The sequence below is a fragment of the Polypterus senegalus genome, chromosome 5 (assembly GCF_016835505.1).
Source record: "Polypterus senegalus isolate Bchr_013 chromosome 5, ASM1683550v1, whole genome shotgun sequence".
Lineage (NCBI taxonomy): Eukaryota > Metazoa > Chordata > Cladistia > Polypteriformes > Polypteridae > Polypterus > Polypterus senegalus.
The window spans coordinates 146,874,507-146,894,288 of NC_053158.1; the positions used below are offsets into that span (position 1 = coordinate 146,874,507).

The 19,782-nt window shown below is 34.9% G+C and overlaps 1 protein-coding gene across 3 annotated transcripts in view; it reads right to left on the reverse strand.

The window, feature by feature from the left end:
• LOC120529567 (dnaJ homolog subfamily C member 13) overlaps nt 1-19,782 on the reverse strand; it is a 301,442-nt gene that overhangs the window by 206,726 nt on the left and 74,934 nt on the right. For all 3 annotated transcript variants that reach the window (XM_039753466.1, XM_039753464.1, XM_039753465.1), the window contains exons 3-4: nt 14,292-14,367; nt 5,267-5,416 (exon numbers count right to left, since the gene is read on the reverse strand). In XM_039753466.1, the coding sequence (XP_039609400.1) occupies nt 5,267-5,416; nt 14,292-14,367 (226 nt within the window). The remainder of the gene's footprint in view (nt 1-5,266; nt 5,417-14,291; nt 14,368-19,782) is intronic.

Genomic DNA, 19,782 nt, shown 5'->3' on the forward strand with positions numbered 1-19,782 from the left:
GTACAGTAATTACTTCTAACTGGAGACAGCATCTCATTCACCCCTGCACCATTCAAATATATGTTGCATGTGTCTTTACTACATTAGGTTTGTTGTAATTGTTATAATAACGAACATTAGTTTAGTTTAAAAAACCCAATGAACAAAAGAAATTTATGGTGTGTAGATTAGTTTTCAGCAATGATGTATGCTGTTTTAATAGTTTTGCTCACCATGCTTTTGTTAACATATTAAATGTTTAATCATTAGAGAATTTTTCCAAGTGTTTCAAAGCATTACAAGCTGAGCCACACAAACGTCTGGACAATGAGGAAGTGACCTGACAAACATGTATACTATACCAATGTGTAACATCAAACATTTCTGCATGGTACACGAATCTACTTGAAATAAAGAGGAAAAAAACACACAACATGAGGCACAAGGTAAAATCTCCACTATCACATGAAACACTTTTGAAGCTTAGCACTGAAATAACCATCTGGTTGAAGGAGAAATTCACCTGTTTAAATCTCTTGTGACTTTAATAACACCATAAAGCAACCAAACAGCCTTCTGCAAATGCTATGATGGAATATTGCTAACTTTTACATGATTATATTTCCAAGAATTTGAGGAGTAGTAAAAACACAGCAAAGGAACTGACTGCGGCTAAAATGGGAAGAATCACAGTTGTCTGTGTCCTCCATTGTCAAAAAGTTGAAGACATGAAATAAGAATTGTGACACCAACCAAAGCAGCCTTCTGAAAAGGCTTACAAAACAATCAGTTTATTTGTCTCTAAGCCTCAAAGAAAGCCTATATGACTACTTCTCTAAACTAGATGCAATAGTAATTGGCAACAGTCTGTATGTGTATATGAGTGCAATGGAAATATATGCACCATTGACAAAGTGGACTCAAGAACTGGCAGATCTCAAAAAATCAATACAAAACTTAAAATATGCAACACTGTTAAAAATAATGTAACAAAATATAGATACCAGAAGTACTGGATTTCTTTGTCTTATATTTAAGTTTAACTTTGTTGTATCACAGATAACAGCACATACCATTCTCTAAGATTTTGTAATATGCCTGCAGAACAAACCTGGCAGAATTTTGGACTGTTCCCCTATGCAGAAAATACCACAATCCTCAATTCTTCAACTGCACTGCTCAATTTCAAACTAAAGATTTTCAGTCAAGTTTAAATCCAGAGATGTCCAGAAATGGTCATTTTGTTTTTGTCAGACAATTCTAGGCTAGTTTTAAGGTGTACTTAGGATCACTGTCACACTGGAAGAATTTACATACAGGGTGAGCCAAAAAGAAGTACCACATTTGAAATGTTTATTCTACAAAAACACTACAAGATAAAATAAATTTCATTATGACACAAGAAGGGGTATACAAAATAGATTTTTTTCATTGTGTTTTAAAAATTATGTCTTCAAGGTGATGGACATCAATGGCAATACACTCTTTAAGATGACTTTTGAACACTGGCATGACTCGTTCGGCCATTTCAAGGGGAATAGGAGAGATTTTGTGATGAATAGCGCCCTTGAGGGCTTCAAGGTTTTGAGGTCGATGTTTGTATACCTTCAGCCACAAGAAGAAATCACACAGAGCAAGACCAGGGAAACGTGAAGACCATGCGATATCGCCACACAGGGAGATCAGCTTCTCAGGAAACATTTCCCACAAAACTTGCATGGATCTCCACACCACATGAGCTGTTGCTCCATCCTGTTGAAACCAGGCATCCACCAAATCCATTTCTCACAGGTGGGGCTGCAAAAAGTTCTGTAGCATTTCAATGTAAAGTTCTGAAGTGACAGTGACTGTTGCACCTCTCCTCCTCATAAAATTAAGGGTCTACAATGCCCAATTCTGCAACGGCACACCAAACACTCTCACTGTACAGGGGTCTCTGATGAAGCTCACGAGGGCTTACTTACGCAGCCATTTAAATGGAAATGTGCCTTGTTGCTGTACATGACGATGGCATCTCGATGAATGGTTTGCTGAATGTTCATGCACTACTCTCTTTTTGTATGGATGGAAATTAAGGTCCACATGCAAGATGTGTTGGAAATGCCTAAGGCAGAAACATGTTTGTGAGGTGAACGTCTAGGAGACTTCAAAATTGATGTCCTTACAGCTTGGATGTTTTCAGGCATTCATACAGTCCGAGGACAGCCTGGAAGTTTTCTGTTCAATGTTGTACCCATCTGTCCTTAGTGATGATGGGTTCATTTTTTTGACAGTGAAAGTACAATGTGCACCAGACCAAGGCATGTTGCCGACTGAAAACTACAAGGGATTGCCTATCAAATCACCCCAATCCTAACCCACTTGGCTGCCTCTACCTCACGCAATGACCTTGAGAAATGTGGTACTTCTTTTGGCAAAGGTTAACAAGCTTTTGGCTCTGAAACTACAGTTCATGAGACCACTAATCTAAACAAGGGACCCAAGAGTAAAGTCTTCAAAGCATTTCCAAATCATAAATAAAATTTCATATTTCATAGAGGGTCTAAGGTGTCATTTCTTTTTCTTAATACAAAACGCACAAAATAATGGGTAAAACAATTAATTTTGTTCTCACCTGGTCAAAGCATACAGCCTGAGATGTCCATACATTGTCTGCAAAACTACAGCTGTCTTTAGTTTCCTATGGTGACACGTCTTTTGTCATGAATATAACTTTGAATACTTTTGTCTTGCTCCATATGTGGAACAGTAGAAAGTAATACAATTGAGTTAAAATTTTAATGGTTCACCTGTTTTAGAAAATTAATTAAGATGAAATTTGACAGTTCTTTTACAATCTGCAAACGCTAGCAACCACTGATTTAGAACAGGACTGTCCACTTCATGGATCAATGGAACTTTTCCTTTAAGCTCAGGACATCATCAAAAAGTAATGCAGAATGTATTTTTTCATGTTATGAAAAAAAAAGTTATTTTTCCCTTTAAAACCTTTCAAGTCCATTATGGGTCATGAGTTTACCTGACGCATAATAAAAACTCAGAAAACGAAAAAGGTTGTCTTTCACATATGCATTATTATAAGCAATTCAATCTGTATGTAAAAATATTTTTTTTTAAGTTTTTAAGCACAAATATAGTTAAATTATAGAATACACAGCATAATAGTAAACTAAATGTAAAAACACTGAATAACACTGAGAAAACAAAGAAAACTAACACTGCAATAGTTTGCACTATAGCGCTACCAACCACTGGCTAAAAGCACTTTTTTTAATGAGTTTTAAGCAAAAGGAAAAAAATGAACATGTGAAAAAATCCGTAATGTAATAAACCAAGAAATAACATTGCAACAATGCACGCTACGAACAGATCGCTGGAAACAGAAGTGAAAACAAAATCAAGCCCAGTGCATTCTTTAACTGCCTTCCTACCTTAATGCATCCAGCTCTCTCTCGCGCTGCTTCTGTGTGTGTCGCTCTCTCTCGCACTGCCTCTGTGTGTGTGTGTGTGTCGCACTCTCTATGGCGCTGCCCCTGTGTGTGTGTGTGTGGCGCGTTGCCTGTGTGTCACGCTCTCTCGTGCTGCCTGTGTGTGTGCGCCCGTCTCTCTTGCACTGCCTGTGTGCGTGTGTGTGTGTGTCACGTTCTCTCGCTCCCTGTCACGTTCTTTCGCTCCCTCTCTTGCTAGCTGCACAGGAAATGCACAGGGAGAGACTGAACATGTACAAACCGAAAGGGAAACTGGCTTGTTCGTATACCGAGTGTGTGGTTGTGAACCGAGGCAAAAGTTTGGTGAACTTTTTGGTCGTAAACTGAGTTGTACGTGTACCGAGACTTTCGTGAACCGAGGTTCCACTGTACCAAGTTTACTCCCCCCTCAAAATCCCCACTTCCTGTTTAATACCCTACCTATCATATGAGATGTGTCACAGGCCATAAAAGAGCACTAAAAACTGAAATTTTGCATGACTTGCACAAGTTGGAGATTTAAAGTCAGAGGTGCCAGTGTATACATTTTCTTTTTAACTGAACTAACAGGGGTATGATCAGTGTTCTGCAAAGCAGATTTAAACCCTTAGGGCTCGTTTATACTTCACGCTCAGAATGCATACGTGGATGCATCACGGCTGCCACGTGTTCCCAGCATTCATTTGACGCGTCCTCTGAGCACATCCTCAGAAATTAATGCGACACATGCGCGAATTGCAGTACCAGCAAAAAGTCAGGAGGCGCAGTGTGATAAAAGTTGTTATGGGACTGTTTACAATCTACATGTGACAGAAAGCCACTTTGAGGATCCTCTGGGATCGATGTGTGTGCTTCGATGTTTGATGAATGGTTCAATTTGGTGAAGCAAAATGCTGACATACAAATGCCTTTGTGGCGCTTTTATATTCAAGTGTTACATATTCTGAACATAATGACACAATACATTTTAAAAGTCTCACATACTATCTTCTGTGCCATCTTTTTTTTTCCACCTTCACAATAGCATCAGAATGTATGGCAGCATATTTGAACAACAGAGAAAAAAATTAAGGACATGGTGAAAAGGTCTATTTTGTGATTGAAGTGGACATTTTGGCTTTAATCTTGAAATGTCCACTTTAACTTCGTAGTTTACTTTATTATTAAAGTAGACCGTCGTAAACGTCATCTTAAAACCGACCCAGATGTTAATCGATAGGTGCTTCCTCCTCCAGATTGATGGATCTAATCATTAAACATCCTTTTCAGAGATATTGCGGCAAGGTGCCCTCGGAATTTAATGGATGTTTCGGGCAATATACAACACAGCAAAGCTGAATGTTTTCTCACCATGATAATATCTCGCACTGCCATCTGGTGGAATCTTCCAGATTTACGAAAAGTACACGCACAAGTATAAGCAGTACAATACTTCCATAGCAATAGCATCCGCTGGAGCACGTGTCGCATTGTGTGAAGTATAAACCTGGTCTTATAGTTTGGTAAAACTTTAATAATCTATTTTAACAGAATCTGGAACACATGAATAGACAATTTTATTGTAAAAGGCAAACTACCTTGCAAATTACAATTTAGTAATTCATTTTTTAGTAGTTTAAGATGTTTCTGGTCTATTACAGTTTTGTACTTATATAATAGAAATAAAAAAATGTTCAATAATAGTAGTCAAAAGAAGAAGTAGAATGTCTATTTAATTTTTAATTTCCTCTCTTAATTTTACACCAACATATTTTTAGTGAACCAAACACCAAAAAATGTCAACTGTCTGTTTAATAACAAAACAATTTATGAATTCTTACCAGTGCTTCTGTTAATAATTCTGTTCTGTGCTCAGTTGAAAACTTTAACGTTTCAGATTTCTTTCCAGTTCCTTTTCGAAAAGTAAGGTAAAACTCAGTGCCTTGCCCCTTGCCCACTGGTCCAATTCCACAGATATCTCCATATGGCCACTGTAACAGTACACAAAAGTAAACAAATAATTCTGTTCAATTATCAAATTAAAGCAAAAACTACATATGTAATATACTGAAAGCATACACACACACAATCATACTACACCCACACGACAAAATGCATTTCAAATTAGCATTATGCATATGCTCTTTTCTTTTCATACTTGCACAAACTAAATAGAATTAATTTTTTTTTTTAACAATCCAAATTCCTACCTAATTAGCATCTGCTTCATTGACAACAGATAAATTATTTTAAGAAAGAATACGGGAGTTTGCGGTGGGGAGTCTACAATTTACATAACTTTATCCTCACCCAGAAGCAGGGCTATCATAGAAAAAATGGCAATTTAAATATCTACAGGAACGTCTACTGTGACTGGCAAAAAGAAACCACTATACAGGATCCTACATATGTAAAATGATAGTTAAGTCAAAACTGCTATTATATTTTTGAAATTTATACAAGCCCAGATGTAGATGAAAAAATTGATTAGGTATTCTGTTACTGCACAAAACTTCTTTAACACTACAGATGATACCAGATGAATTTAGTGTTTGGCCAAATTAAAGCTGACTCTTTGCAAACAAAAACTCCATTAAACCTGCATTCCAATGACATCTTCTGTCTCTTAGTTCATTCTTTTAGGATGCTTTACCAAGTCTTAAATAATCAATCAAATTTTTCAGCTAATAATTGTGGGTCTCTGACTGCTGTCTCTGTCTCATTAAGCAAAATACATGCTTGATTGGATTTATACGGTAAGACAGACTTGGACAGTCCAATAATTTTCTGTGTTAGTTTGTGACAAACTGCCCGAAGAAGCACAGATTAATATATGTTAACATTTTCTTCCAAGATCTGTAGTAGGAAACTATAATTGAATTTACAGTCTTTAATCATATTAATAAAAATAAATAAAAAAAAATGAATGCCTAATCCATGAGACCTAATTTAGAAACCAGGAGTAAATGCACTGGTTATGGATCATTAATGCAACAATCTACGTTGGTCCAAAAAGGACAGCAATCACATTTAACTCAAGTGTAAATGCAAAAGCATTTTCTACACATATACAATGGTCAAGTTAGCAGAAGAGTCAAAAGGGTCATGTGGTACACTGGCAGCAGTCAGCTAAGCTGTAAAAGGGTGTCCAGCCATGACACCTGTGAAGGTCTAAAAGGTGAGAGAGAGGCATGGATGAAGGCCAGCTTCTTTCTTCTTCATGAGACTGTCACACCTTTGGCATAATGCTAAAACATTAAAGTTCTTTATGACAGTGTGGCATATACCTTCTTTTATTTTTTTCTTGTTGGGTCATTATGAGTAGCTAGTTTCTAGTCTAACTATGGGTTAATAACTGTGGTGAGCTGTGTTGTGCAGACAAATGTGAGCAGTCACTACAGACACTTTAATTCCAGGTGTAAATTTTATCTGGTATAAATGTCATGTCAGTCAGTTATCTTCCAACCCCACATATCCTAGTCAAATTATATATGAAAAATTGTCTTTGGGAAAACCTATGGTCATTATGATTCAAATGCAACATTTTAAATAATGAGATACAGGCTGTTTTAGGAGTGTCAAAGGGCCTGTTTCAGCCCACAGTCCTCAAGTGTGACACCCTTGATTTAGAATATCAGTAGTTTATTTCTTTCTCAACATTTTCCACTGTTAGTAAGAGGTTTACTTTTGTTCATAACACTTTGATCCAAACTGGCTTATTGTGTACACTTGAGGAAATGAGAATGTGACTTTTTCATTTTTGCTTCAGAGAGTAGTTTTCTTTTTTTAACACTGCCGTTACAATTTTCCAGTGCAAGACTTAAGCAAATAAATGACTGCAATGCTTCAACCATCTCATTGTTGAGTTTCTCCATATTTTCAGTCACTTCATCATTTTCTATCTGACTCACAAGTTTACAGTCAATGTATCTAAAACAGTCCTAACATGTCCTGACATCAGCTTTCAAGCACTTAAAACCTCTATTACAAGCTAACTAACTCACAAGGTTACTTCTGCTACAGCTCCTTCCACACCAGCCACGCCAAAATACTCTACCTTTTTCATAGTTTCTTTGGTGGAGCTGTCTCTGCAGTGATGAGGTTGACTTCTGTAATGAAGCACTCAGAATGAGCAGTTTCTTTATTTATAGAGGATTTATTTATGTTGTGGACAGGTCTCCAATCAAGCCAGAAACAAACTTTATAACATCCACTCTCAGAGGAACTCCAACAATAAAACCCACAACCAGTTTTCCGCCCTAACACTCTCTCTCTTTGACACAGTTCATTAAACAAAATGTTCTTACTTTGCAAGCTGATCCTTCCAAAGCAGCCTTGTTTCCTAAACCTCCCTTGATCTCATTCCCACAACCACCTAACATAAGCAAAAGTCTTGCCTGTAGCTCACTTCACAGGGGACAGCCATGTTCCCCAATAGGCACTGCACAAGCACAAGCAGGTGTATCACCAACAATACCATTGTATCTGGTCCCTCAATATTAAAAAACAGGCCTCACACAGGTATAAAAGACTTAATTACTGCATCTGTTGTACGAAGTATTCAGCCATCTACACACATTAGGTGAAACAAGGATACGGACAGTAAAAAGCTTTCACACAGCATATTCAAGCAGGTAAGATTAAAGACCTTACAAAGCCTATTACAGAACACTTCACATCCTATCATAGTCACACTGATCTCAGCTCAGTCTGTTTTCTTTCCTAAGGCATCAAAGAAACTTTTCAAAGAAAAGACAAGAAACTTAGCTCATTTTCTGCCTGGAATAATATATTTCTCCAAGTCTTAATGATCAACTAAAATTTTAATTTCTTCCTTCATCTTCTCTAACGGCAGCTTTTCACACATAATCATCCCTTTCACTCATATTATCAGGCCTGGCTTTGTTCCATTCTTCCTCTTCTACATTTATTACCTGTTCTGCTCTTTCCTATTCAGTTACACAGCTGAAAACATTAAGTCCCTTACCTTCCTGGAAATAACTTTTTTTTTCTCTGTTGATAAAATACTGAAGCAGCTCTTCACAAATAACATTAAATCAACTTGTATATAAAAACGCTTGTTTCAATTTGTTTTGCTAAATACACATTTTGTTGATGTTTGCATTTGTTGATTTAGAGGTGTCTGTAGCAGAGATTGCATTATTTTATTAGTAATATAATAATATAAATACAATATAATTTGTAAAAATTAGTTTACTCAGTATGGGAACATTAAAAGTGAGCATATGTAAAGAAAACACTCATAATGACACATAAGTAATGGTCTCTAATTCACACTTGGGGATAATCTGAAAACAAGCTCAATGTCACTTTCACCTCTTCTTTATCTTGCAACTCAAAATTCTCATCCAACATTGTAGAATCCCAAACAACAGCAATAGCAACTCACTTCACATTGTGGTTATTTGTTGTCACCTAGTAGATAAAAATAAACAATACACTAAAAGCAACTTTTATTGACACTAGGAATACTTAGCATTATGCTTATCCCTGGAAGAACAAGGCAAAATTGCTGAATGCTTTTTCAACAATGAAAGATGCAATTATGTATAACAGAAACATGTCTAGTGTCCAGTGCTGAAGTGATTCATAAAAAAAAAAAAAAAGCAGATTTTGCATACGTGATTCATGCGATATGTTTTTAAACAGTTACCAACGCACACAGGTACTGTTTGAGCAAATGTCAAAAAAATTTTTTTGTAATATCCGTAAAGTACCGAGAGCTTGCTTCACATAGCATGTAGAACAGAATGCTGAACACTGCCCACAATTTCTACAGTTTCGGGTGCTGGGTGATTGACTTTATCATAGTTATTATTTGGTGACTATTATCCACTTATATAGGTATTATAAAAATGCAGGGATTTCATAATAACTGAAAAACAATCCCCACGTATAACTTCACCAAGAATAGGTGTCTGCAACAGCTTCCCAAACTCAGTCCTGGGGACCCACTGTGGCTGCAAGTTTTTGCTCCAACCAGCTTCTGTTTTTAATTGGACTCCTGGGCTAACTATGTGAACTGTTATTTCCCAAATTCTGTGTTTTGAGAACAATACAGAAATTAAAAAACTAAGTTTGGTAAAAATAAATAAATCTGTACTAAGCAGTCATATGGGAATAATGCATGTTTTTTTTCTTTTAACAATATTTTCATCTTCATTCTACTTTTTCAAGTGTTCTAATTGTTTAATTAATTCATTATTTAATATCTAGTGGGTCTGACACTAAAGTAGTTGCAGCCTTTGATTATTCAGTGTTATTTGCCTGGGTGTCTGCTCTACTTGTTTTTTATTGTCATTAATAAGGTACAATGAAGGGGGAAAACTGCACAGAGAAAGGGCAAAATATAATAAAATCAACAACAGAGAGTTAAGTATTTAAATCTACGGCAAAAGGAGAAATATTTCTAAATGTCATATAAATGTAAAGAAATCAAGCTGGTGTGCTTTTCTGAACATAGAAAAAGAGAAAAAAATGTCAGCTAATTAAATGAGATCAGTGTTACAAGGTGTTGTCACTGATTATGAATCTGGTTGGAACAAAAACCTGCAGCCACATTGTGGGTCCCCAGGACCAAGTTTTGGAAGCACTGCCCTACAGTATTAGAAGAATGAAAAATATCCACATTTTGTCTGCAGAAACAAGCTGCCAGTGACTGTGACAAACAATGGGCTTACTGCAACTTTTCCAAAACTGCTCAGCATTGTGGTTTGTTTCAAAAACTATTTTCTCCACCAGAATATTATCGACAAATTATAAACAGTCCAGATAATCACAAACATATATTTAGACTGGGGTTACACATAAATGGGTAACAAGGAGGTTCAGGACTGTCAGACATACTATGAAGCAGACCCACACATGAACATCACTGAAATTTGGCACATACGAGACAGGTATCAGTTCCACTGTCCACGTCAACATCTGATGACCAATTTACATTGTCCTCACTATCGCCTGATTCGACCAATTTAGTTTAGTTCAGTTTAGTATCAGTTTGTTACAAAACTGGCTTTACGACTTTTCATTTACATGTCTTTTTAGTTGAATACGAATATTGATGAGTTACCACAGAGTTACTATAAAGTGGCACAAATATATGATTTTTTATAGCATGATGTTATTTCATTCATTAGACAGCAGCAGAATAGTGTCCCGATAGTTATTTAGGCTTATACAGTAAAGGGGTTCATTACACATCACTCCAAGTGTAACTCATGATCGGAATGCTATGTAATTGTGGTTAAGTATTAGTCAGACTTGGGGTGATGTGTTATGATCCCCTAATAATCTCAGGGCTAACACCACAGAGGTTAACACTGGCTTTATCCACTTAGTTCCTTAATGGCGACAAAAGCATTGAAGATGTTAGCTAGACTTTATACTTTGCACCAATGCTTGTTCCTATGCACTTTTTTGTCAAATTATTGTTATTTATTTATTTTACATTTTTAATGTTCACTACCTTAAGTAGCATGGGAAGTTAGCTGGTATAGCAGAGAGGCAGGGTAACAGAGGAATAAAGGAAGAAAATATGCTGTACAAAGTATACAAGATGAAGGGAGTTCTTTAAAAGTAAATTTAAATAGTAAGCTAATACGTAAATGAAGTCGTATTGACTGTTTCTCTGTTTTAAGATTGACAAGTTTGCAAATTCACAAATGCCTTTCAATGGGGAATTTAGAAATCTCAAAGATGTGTACATCATGCTCTGCTCAAAATATTCAAAAATGTAACTTTTTTTACAAAATTTCTTTGACAAAAAGTATACCAAATTTCAACAGAAATCGGTCCAATGGAAGCACTGAATGTGCTTTTTGCATAATATGTAAATGTACATAAAATTGGATTAAAAGTAATTATCAAAAAGATGTTAGTCTACATAAACATTCTACTTTGAAAAATATATAAACAAACAGGAATGCAAAGTTCCTGGCATCCATGTGTTGCAGGCTTCTTTTTTTTTTTTTGATCAAATTTTTGTTTTGATTACTAATAAGATATTATACCAAACAGATATCAAGCAAGAATTATAAAGACCTTGGAGTGGTCTATCAGGACTTGGAGAACACCCAATGTTTATGGAGTTGATGGCCTCCTTTAGTTCGGATTGAGTAGATCAGGAGTCTAATATGGAAATATCTTCTGTGAGTAACTTCTATTAGTAAGAGAACTGTTATTTTTAGTATTAGGAAGGAATGCTCTGGTATTGCAGCTGTACATCCTCCACTACAGAAACATGATGGGTTTGGCATAAGAATTTGAAATTCAGTTTTATAGTAACACTGAATTTCACCTCTATTTTACAGCAGAAATTTACAATGCAAGTTCTAAATCCACCACACGATGGCACATTCTTTCCAGAAATCAAGGACGTCTTTGTAAGTCATTGATTTTTACTTCCATATAAATGGAAGTTTGGTGACGGGACCAAAAATTTGCCATCGAGTTAAAGTTCAAATTCCAATTCTAAAATATTTGAAACAATGATTTGCAAAATGTTTGATCAAGTAGCTTTTGAAATACATCATTTGTTTAAATACAAATGCATCCAAGCATGGAGGCACATGCAAGCGCATGCACACTCAAAGAAATTTATAGGTGAAGATAACTATCAGATGCCCACCCAGAACATATCCTTGATGATAAAGAAATTAACATACATATAAATGCATAAGCACCAGCTCCATAGGTGTCAATGAACTCGAGAATCCCCAAAATTCTACCTCTAAAAAATAAAAATACCACATAGCCTTCAGATTTTCATCATGTTCAACTGTTACACAACTAAAAAATTCTGCATTCCATGAATAAGCCTTCCAACTCAACTCACAGGAAGGAAAACACCAATCTGCTAGTATTAGAGTGTTAACCTGTCTGTTTAGTTTTGTGGATGAGGGGTGTGGAAAACGAATTCTCAGCTGCATAATGATTCTACATTGATGTACAAAACTCCATATTTGAACTATGAATGAACTGGAAAATATGCACAGTATAAACCATTTCACATTGCATGTATATATTTGGTTTTAATAAGGTTATTTAGTACTGATATTTAAATATGGGCAAAGCAGCTCTCACACAGCACCATGAACTTTGGTTTGATTGCTTAGCTTGGTTAATATCTGTATGTACACTGCTCTCCTCATGTGACCAGTGTGCATACCTACAGAATATTGCCTGTTTTAAATCTGGTTATTTGAAGTGTGTCACTAAACTCTCAATTGGCAAAAAAGCTTTATTTTTAAATGTGTTGCTGTTAAGGTGTATTCTTCACCCAGTTTAGAATCACAGGAAGCTCTCCAGGTGGATGGAACGCCAATCCTTTGTAGAGCTCAATGACGCACACATTCCAAAGAAGGCAGGAGATTCAACATTGGTGCTATTGGAAATCAAAATAGCAGAAAAATAAAAATAAAGTATCAATTTGGTTTAATTATCGTCATTTGCTATAGATAATGTTTTGAAATTTTGCAATTTAGTGATGCAGTACCTAGCATTTTTTTCTCAGAACTCCAAAGGCTCAGGCTTAATTCCTAGCTTTGTAATAGTCAGTGTGTTCAAGTGAGTTGATTTTTCAGTGTAACTGTATCAAGTGAAATACAGGGGCTTTTTCCACAACTGATTCCTGCCTATGGATCTATGCAACAGGAAATGGCCTTACATGAGTATTACATTCCTGCCCTATGGGAAGACATACTGTAATATTTTTAGTGCGCATGTAGCTTGTGTGTGTGATGATTTTACTAGTTGCAAAGAGAATCAGACAACTTAAAGCATTTTTGGAATTAATCATTTGCTTAAACTTATTGTTTAATAATAATAAAAAATTAAAAAAATGACAGCAGTGCTTAAAAGCTACTTAATTCTTGCATCTTTTGATTACACCAGAAGCCTTGAAGAGTCACATTATCAAAAGAAAATTCAGCTCTGTCATACACAGCAAAATTTTAAGCTTTATGTATTGCAAAGACAGGTATAAATCATAAATGATGCAACATGACAGTTATGAATAAAGCTGTTTTTAGACTTACAAAACAGCATCTCTTAGTGCACATTTTTGGTGAGTTAAAAAAAAAAACTAATAAAATGTGACAAAATTTCAACTGATGAAGAAAAAAAAAAAAAAAACCAGGATGAAAACTAAAAAACTAAAACTAGAAAATGGTGAAAAAGTAAAAGTAAATAAAAACAAAAAAGCAGAAAGAAAAACTAAATAAAAACTAAACTAAAAATATATTAAAATTAAAAACCACTGGCTATCCTTCAATTTTAAAATGTAATTCTAATTGTCCTTAATCTGGGCAATCTGTATTACCTAAAAGTTATCTTGCAGGATACTGTAAAAATTTAATATTAATGCCTTGAGAAAATTATAAATCAGTCAAAATATACATAATATTCACAGTTTATTTTAGTATATACTAGTCATGATGTGCAAAGTCACAAGCTGCTCAAGGCATGCTCTTTTTGAGAGACACTTTGACTAAAAAACATTTTCACTCTATTGAATAAAATGAGAAATATATTCAGTAATAGAACTAAAGTAGCAAAAAGACGTTTTGTACTGTAGAAGCTGAACAATAACTCCAACAAATTAAACACAATCATTTTAAATGTTTTGAAAGACTTAACATTTAAAGAAAACTAAAAGTAAAATATATAAACAAATACTACTAACTCTTTGAAGGTAAACATCTAAATCAAATTCTAAAACTGTGCACACTAAAAATATACAAAAATATTTTTGTTCAGCAGAAAATAGGTAATATCAAACATATAATGTGTGTTCAACTTTTGGCCTTGTATATTCAAGATGGCAGAACAGCTTATCTGTATTACCTGATTAGTAACTTCTAAAGTTGTTGGATTATAAGTGGTAATTCCATGGGTACCAACAGAAAATACTCTTTTATACCTGCAAAACAAAAATAAATCATAAATTTAACATTTCACAATATTTGCAGTTTTTTATTATGAAAATTTAACAAGACACCGTATCTGTGACCTGTTACAAAATTATGAAGGGATGCTAGATGTACGACACATTCTATATATAATAAATTTAACAATTTTATTGTGCTGGAAAAATCTCCTGCATTCTTTAAGAAACCTGAGCACTTCGTTCTGGAATTAACTGTTTACACAAACATTTATTCTCTTAAAAAGCTAAGTTATAATTTTAAGCAATTATTTATTAACATCAGGCTGTATAATTTCTACTAAATAATCAATAGATTAATACAGCCACAAGTACAGGAAACTTTCTTGTTTGATTTGTGCTAATATTGTTGAAAGTAACCATTTTGTTTTGTTTACTGGGACCCAAACAAAGGAAACATAAAAAGGTCTAGAACCATGGGTATGATGTGCTAGTTTGTTTTACCAATAAATCAGTTGCTGACCTAGAAAATCGGTAAAACCAACCTGTCACAACCTATTGACTCGCCCTGTAAATAACTCGGGACTCCAGACCATAAGTGACTAGATAGGACCTACTCCCAAGAACTTGCCACAAGAGTATCCAAGTTGTAGTGGGCAATTTGCTAGAACGCATTTACCTTTAACTCATATTCATGGTAATAACTGGTGTTTTCCAATCTGAAGTCCAACACTGTTCAACCTCTATTTATTTATTATTACAACAGATAAGTTGCTAAGCACATTTTGCTTTTGTTCTGTTACTTTTTTAACTCAAGAATTATCATTACTGTGTTTGGCAGTCACTTTATTTAAAGTGACTCAAAAAGACAGACACACATTAGAATTGAGTATTTGCTAAGAAAACATTAAGTTAGCATGTTGAGAATTACAATCAGAATTAAAAGAGTGATGATCTGTGATGGTCACCTTTGTAACCTGGTTTGGAAATACTGGTTTCAAGAGTCCACAGACAGATGTTTCCTCAGTTGTGTTAACCTTTTTTTTTTTAAGTCATTTTGGATAAAAGCATCTGCGATGTGAATAAATATAAACGTAAATGAAAATCATCAAGTGGCCCTGCCTTCTGGAACTCCATGTACAGGAGACAAGGCAGTTAACAAGTAAAAATACTATAATATTACATAATATTTACATAACATAAAAAGGCTAAATAAACAATCATTAATATTGTTTAAGTACACCATAGAGAGACAAAAAATGCACCACTTCTTCGAGAAAACTGTTGCAATTACAAATAATCTGGCATTTAGTTTTTATTTTGTTTACATTGGATATATTTTATGCAAAAGTACTGCCCATCAGTAAACACAGGTAACATCATCCAGATATTATGAATAAAGAAAAAAGTATGAATTTCAAACACAAACAATGATACAAATTAGCTTATTTTACTTTAGTCAAAAATTAAATGATGGCAGCAGGGCTGTATTAACATTTCTCTGTAAAAGAAAAACAGGTGAAGGATCCTAAGGTAATAAAAAAAAGGAACGGTTTAAATTGCAACATTACAGCTGTTAAACTTTTATGACCCTTCATTATCCAATTGAGGTTCAAGAGCTAAAACAACTTTTCTAATATTAATATATGCATGTATTGTAGTGTGTTGTCCTAATATTGTACAAGGGTTTAATACCAATTTATATTTATGAAATTAATTAATCTTAGTTCTAGATTGCTGGTTTAAAATGCAAACCGGGATATGGAGAAAGAAAACAAGTTCTTTCATCTGTTGTGAGTGAGCATGGTAGAGGCAACACTGAAATTTGGTTATTAAAAAAATAATCAATGCTATTAATAGACACTAACACATTGTGTACCTTGGTTTATGGTTGCATCATCTAGGCTTATTATCAATGAAATCAGCATAAAATGTGAGTCACCACTATTTATTAATACATGCATATAATACGTTTGGTATTATTCAAGTCAAAATTATTTCTTCACAATTATGATTATTATTATTATTATTGTTACTATTATTATATTATTATATGGAACAGAGGCGCAGTGGTAGTGCTGCTGTCTCTCTTTAGTAAAGAAGACAGGAGTTCATGTCACGGGTGTTCTCTGTATTGAGTTTGCATGTTCTACCCTGGTAATCTCATTTGCTCCCACAGGAGGCCCTACTGTGTGTGTGTGTATATGTGTGTTCATCCAGTGATGGGACTGGCACACTGTCTGGAGATTGTTCCTCCCTTGCTTCTGCTTGCTAGGACAGGCTCCAGCTGCCCCCTAACCCTGTTTTGGAGAATACGGCGAGGAAGATGAATAGATGGATATAAGCCTACTATAACATCTGCTCAGTTCTTGTAACTTGATTGTGTGCTACACACTTTAATATCCTCCCTTTCTCTTTCACTGAAGTGCAGAAGAGCAGAGTCAATCTAGTGGCCGCAGGCAATATCTTGGTGAAATAACAAAATAAGCTTCCTTAGAGTAAAGGAATCTAAGCAATCATGTGACTTTTTCAGTTTTTGCTGACTACTTGTCTACAGAGTCATCTATTTACATCTGGGCATCAACATTCAATGTCAATAGCAGCACTTCATGATGACTTTCCAGTGTAAATCCACATCCCTGACGCTGAAAGGTGCCATGGAAGAAGAAGAAGTGAAGTGAAGTGTAGTGCACTGTCAGTCACCTTTTAAAATGGCTGATTTTCAAAACAATAGCTTGCTTTTTGCTTTTTTTATTCTTAAAAATTTCACAGATACCCTGTTTTGAAATATGTGGTTAAAATCAAGACAGATCAATATGCAATTCAATTTTTAGCTTGGGAAAAGGATATACTCGGTTCACTTAAAACGTTTTCTTCAAAATGGGACCCCATTACCTCCATTATATAATGCTAAAGAAGGCTAGCAATTTTGGAAAACTTACAAAATATGTTTCAATTTAGAACACAAGTTTACGTGGTAAACTAATATATACCATGATTGTGAAGAGACTACAACTTAAAAATATTGAAGTTATCTTTTAAGGAGCAAGACTTTCCCCCCACAACCATGCATCTACAGCTCTGTGTGCATTTGGTTTTGTCATACATTTTGCGGCAATGAAGAAAAATGTAACCTTTTTCAAGCTGAAAAAAATGGCATCACAACAGACTACAGGCTAACACTCAAAATCAGTGTGCTGAGTTTCAAATAATATGCAAGCAAAAGCATTTAGTCAAGTATGGAATTTCAAAGTGAAAGATTTTGAGACCTTTAAAACACAGCTTAAAATCCATGCAGTGTACTGACTTACTTTAAAAGCCACACATGGTTGAGTCTGTGAAGGGATTTAATCAAGTCCAACAGGATTCTGTGGAACTGCTAACATTTTTTAGTACTGTATTTCATTATTATTCACATAAACGGAATGACTTCTGAGCAAGCTGTTACGCATAAACTTTACTTTGTAACAAAGTGCTAAAACTTCCTCTCTTCTGAAATAAATAGAAGTCTGCCTATCTCTCTCTCACTCATAGTAGCTTTTGTGTTCATTTTGTGAAATTAACTACCATTAAAAAAAAAACTTGCATACTTTATAAAATTATAGTATTATTCTTTTTAAGATTAAAAGAGACATTTTCCTGTGTCAATAAACTAACTAGACATTTCAAATTTAATTTTTTTTTTTAATGAGTTTTAATTACACATTAATCTGTTTTATGATTCCACTTGACAAGAAGTGAATCATAAAGACTCACAGCCTATCAGGCATAAGGCTGGAACAATTTCTACATTTAGTGTTAATTTCTTGCGGGTAATATTAATGCACATTGTGAGATTTTTGAACTCCTTTGAGACCCTCCCAAACTGTTCTGCATGACGAAACGAGGTTGACACGTCTGTCGAAGATTGCTTGCCCATCCCTGTGTCAACTACTGGTTCACGGCACCACCAAAGCAACTGCAAGTTCGCAGCCTCCCCGCATAACACACCTGTCGCCTGAAGGTTAATACAGGGCGCATTCTAATCCGGCCACTGACCCGGCCCCTGCACTGCTTGTTTGCTGTGTTATTGTGGATTGAAGTGGTACCTCAGTTTGAATAAATACCCTTACTGTTACTGGCTTGATTAAAATAAAGTTTGTTTTTTTTTGCCAAGGACACCAATAGTTCTTAGCATCTTCTCTTGGCTGCAAGGTTGTGACTCACGCGTCACAACATACACAAACATTTAGTCATACCAGGCTGTTTAGATTCTGCAAATTAACCTAACAGGCACATCTTTAGGATGTAAGAAGAAGTTTGAAAACTTGAAGAACACACTCAAACTGCAAATATGACAACTACTACTACAACTACATAAGAGTCAGGCCAGGGACTGAACACAGAATCAAGCAGCTTGTATGGCACCACAGTGTAAAATAGCACTTCACATTGCTTGGACCTATGATTAATTATTTCTGGAATGTTTCCTTATTACAAGTTACTGTTAAGTTTCCTCAAAGCTTTTCAGAATTTTTACTGTCAAAAGAAAATGCTGTTCTTTGCTTGACCTTCAACTGTGTGTCCTATGATGAGCTGTATACTTTGTAATTTTACATTTCCCATCATGACAATGGCATGTTTTGGGATGACTGTTTTTAGGACTGCTGTTTCAAGTTTGAAATCAGTATGAATGCTTGGTTGGGTCCCACTTTTGACATTCTGTCCCTAAAACAGGCACATAAATTGTCTGGTCTGAATTTTAACCTGGTCTTGTTAAAGAAACATTGATGGATAATTTTTGCAGAACTTGACTAATCTGCCGACTAAAGTAATGACAGCTGTCTACAAAAGGTAAAATGAGAATGCATTTTTCAGAATTGCTTTGGATTATACATAGCATCCTTCCTAATAATTGCAGTTAACTGAGTGTTGAGTATATTTTTTTATTTAAATGTATATAATGTACTAACAAATCTAAAAAATGTAAAATATATTAGTCACAATAAAAGACTTAAAATTATAAAAAAAAAAGTCCATATGTGTGCTACCATTATGGGTTTTACTCAATACAGCTTGTTTTGTTTGAAGAAGGGAAAGAACAGCTTTCAAACATGCAAGCAAACACTACTGAAATGTAAAATAATGTACATTATTCAGCATAACTTCACATGAATAGTTTTCTTTATAATGATATTATTCTGGACAGGTTATTAAAATGGAGATTCGTGGAACAAATTTATAAGTACAAGATACAAACACTGCTCGTGGCGAAAATGACTATATAAATAAAACCCAACAACTATGGGCACAGAAGCACAGAACTGTATTATTGTTTTGGATGTTACACAAAGTTACTTATAACAATCTCAACCTGCCAAATCCAATTTAGAGTTGTTGGGAGCCAGATTATAATATGAATTTGATGCCAGCCAGGAAACACCAGTCCACTAAACTGCCAAAAAAATTTTA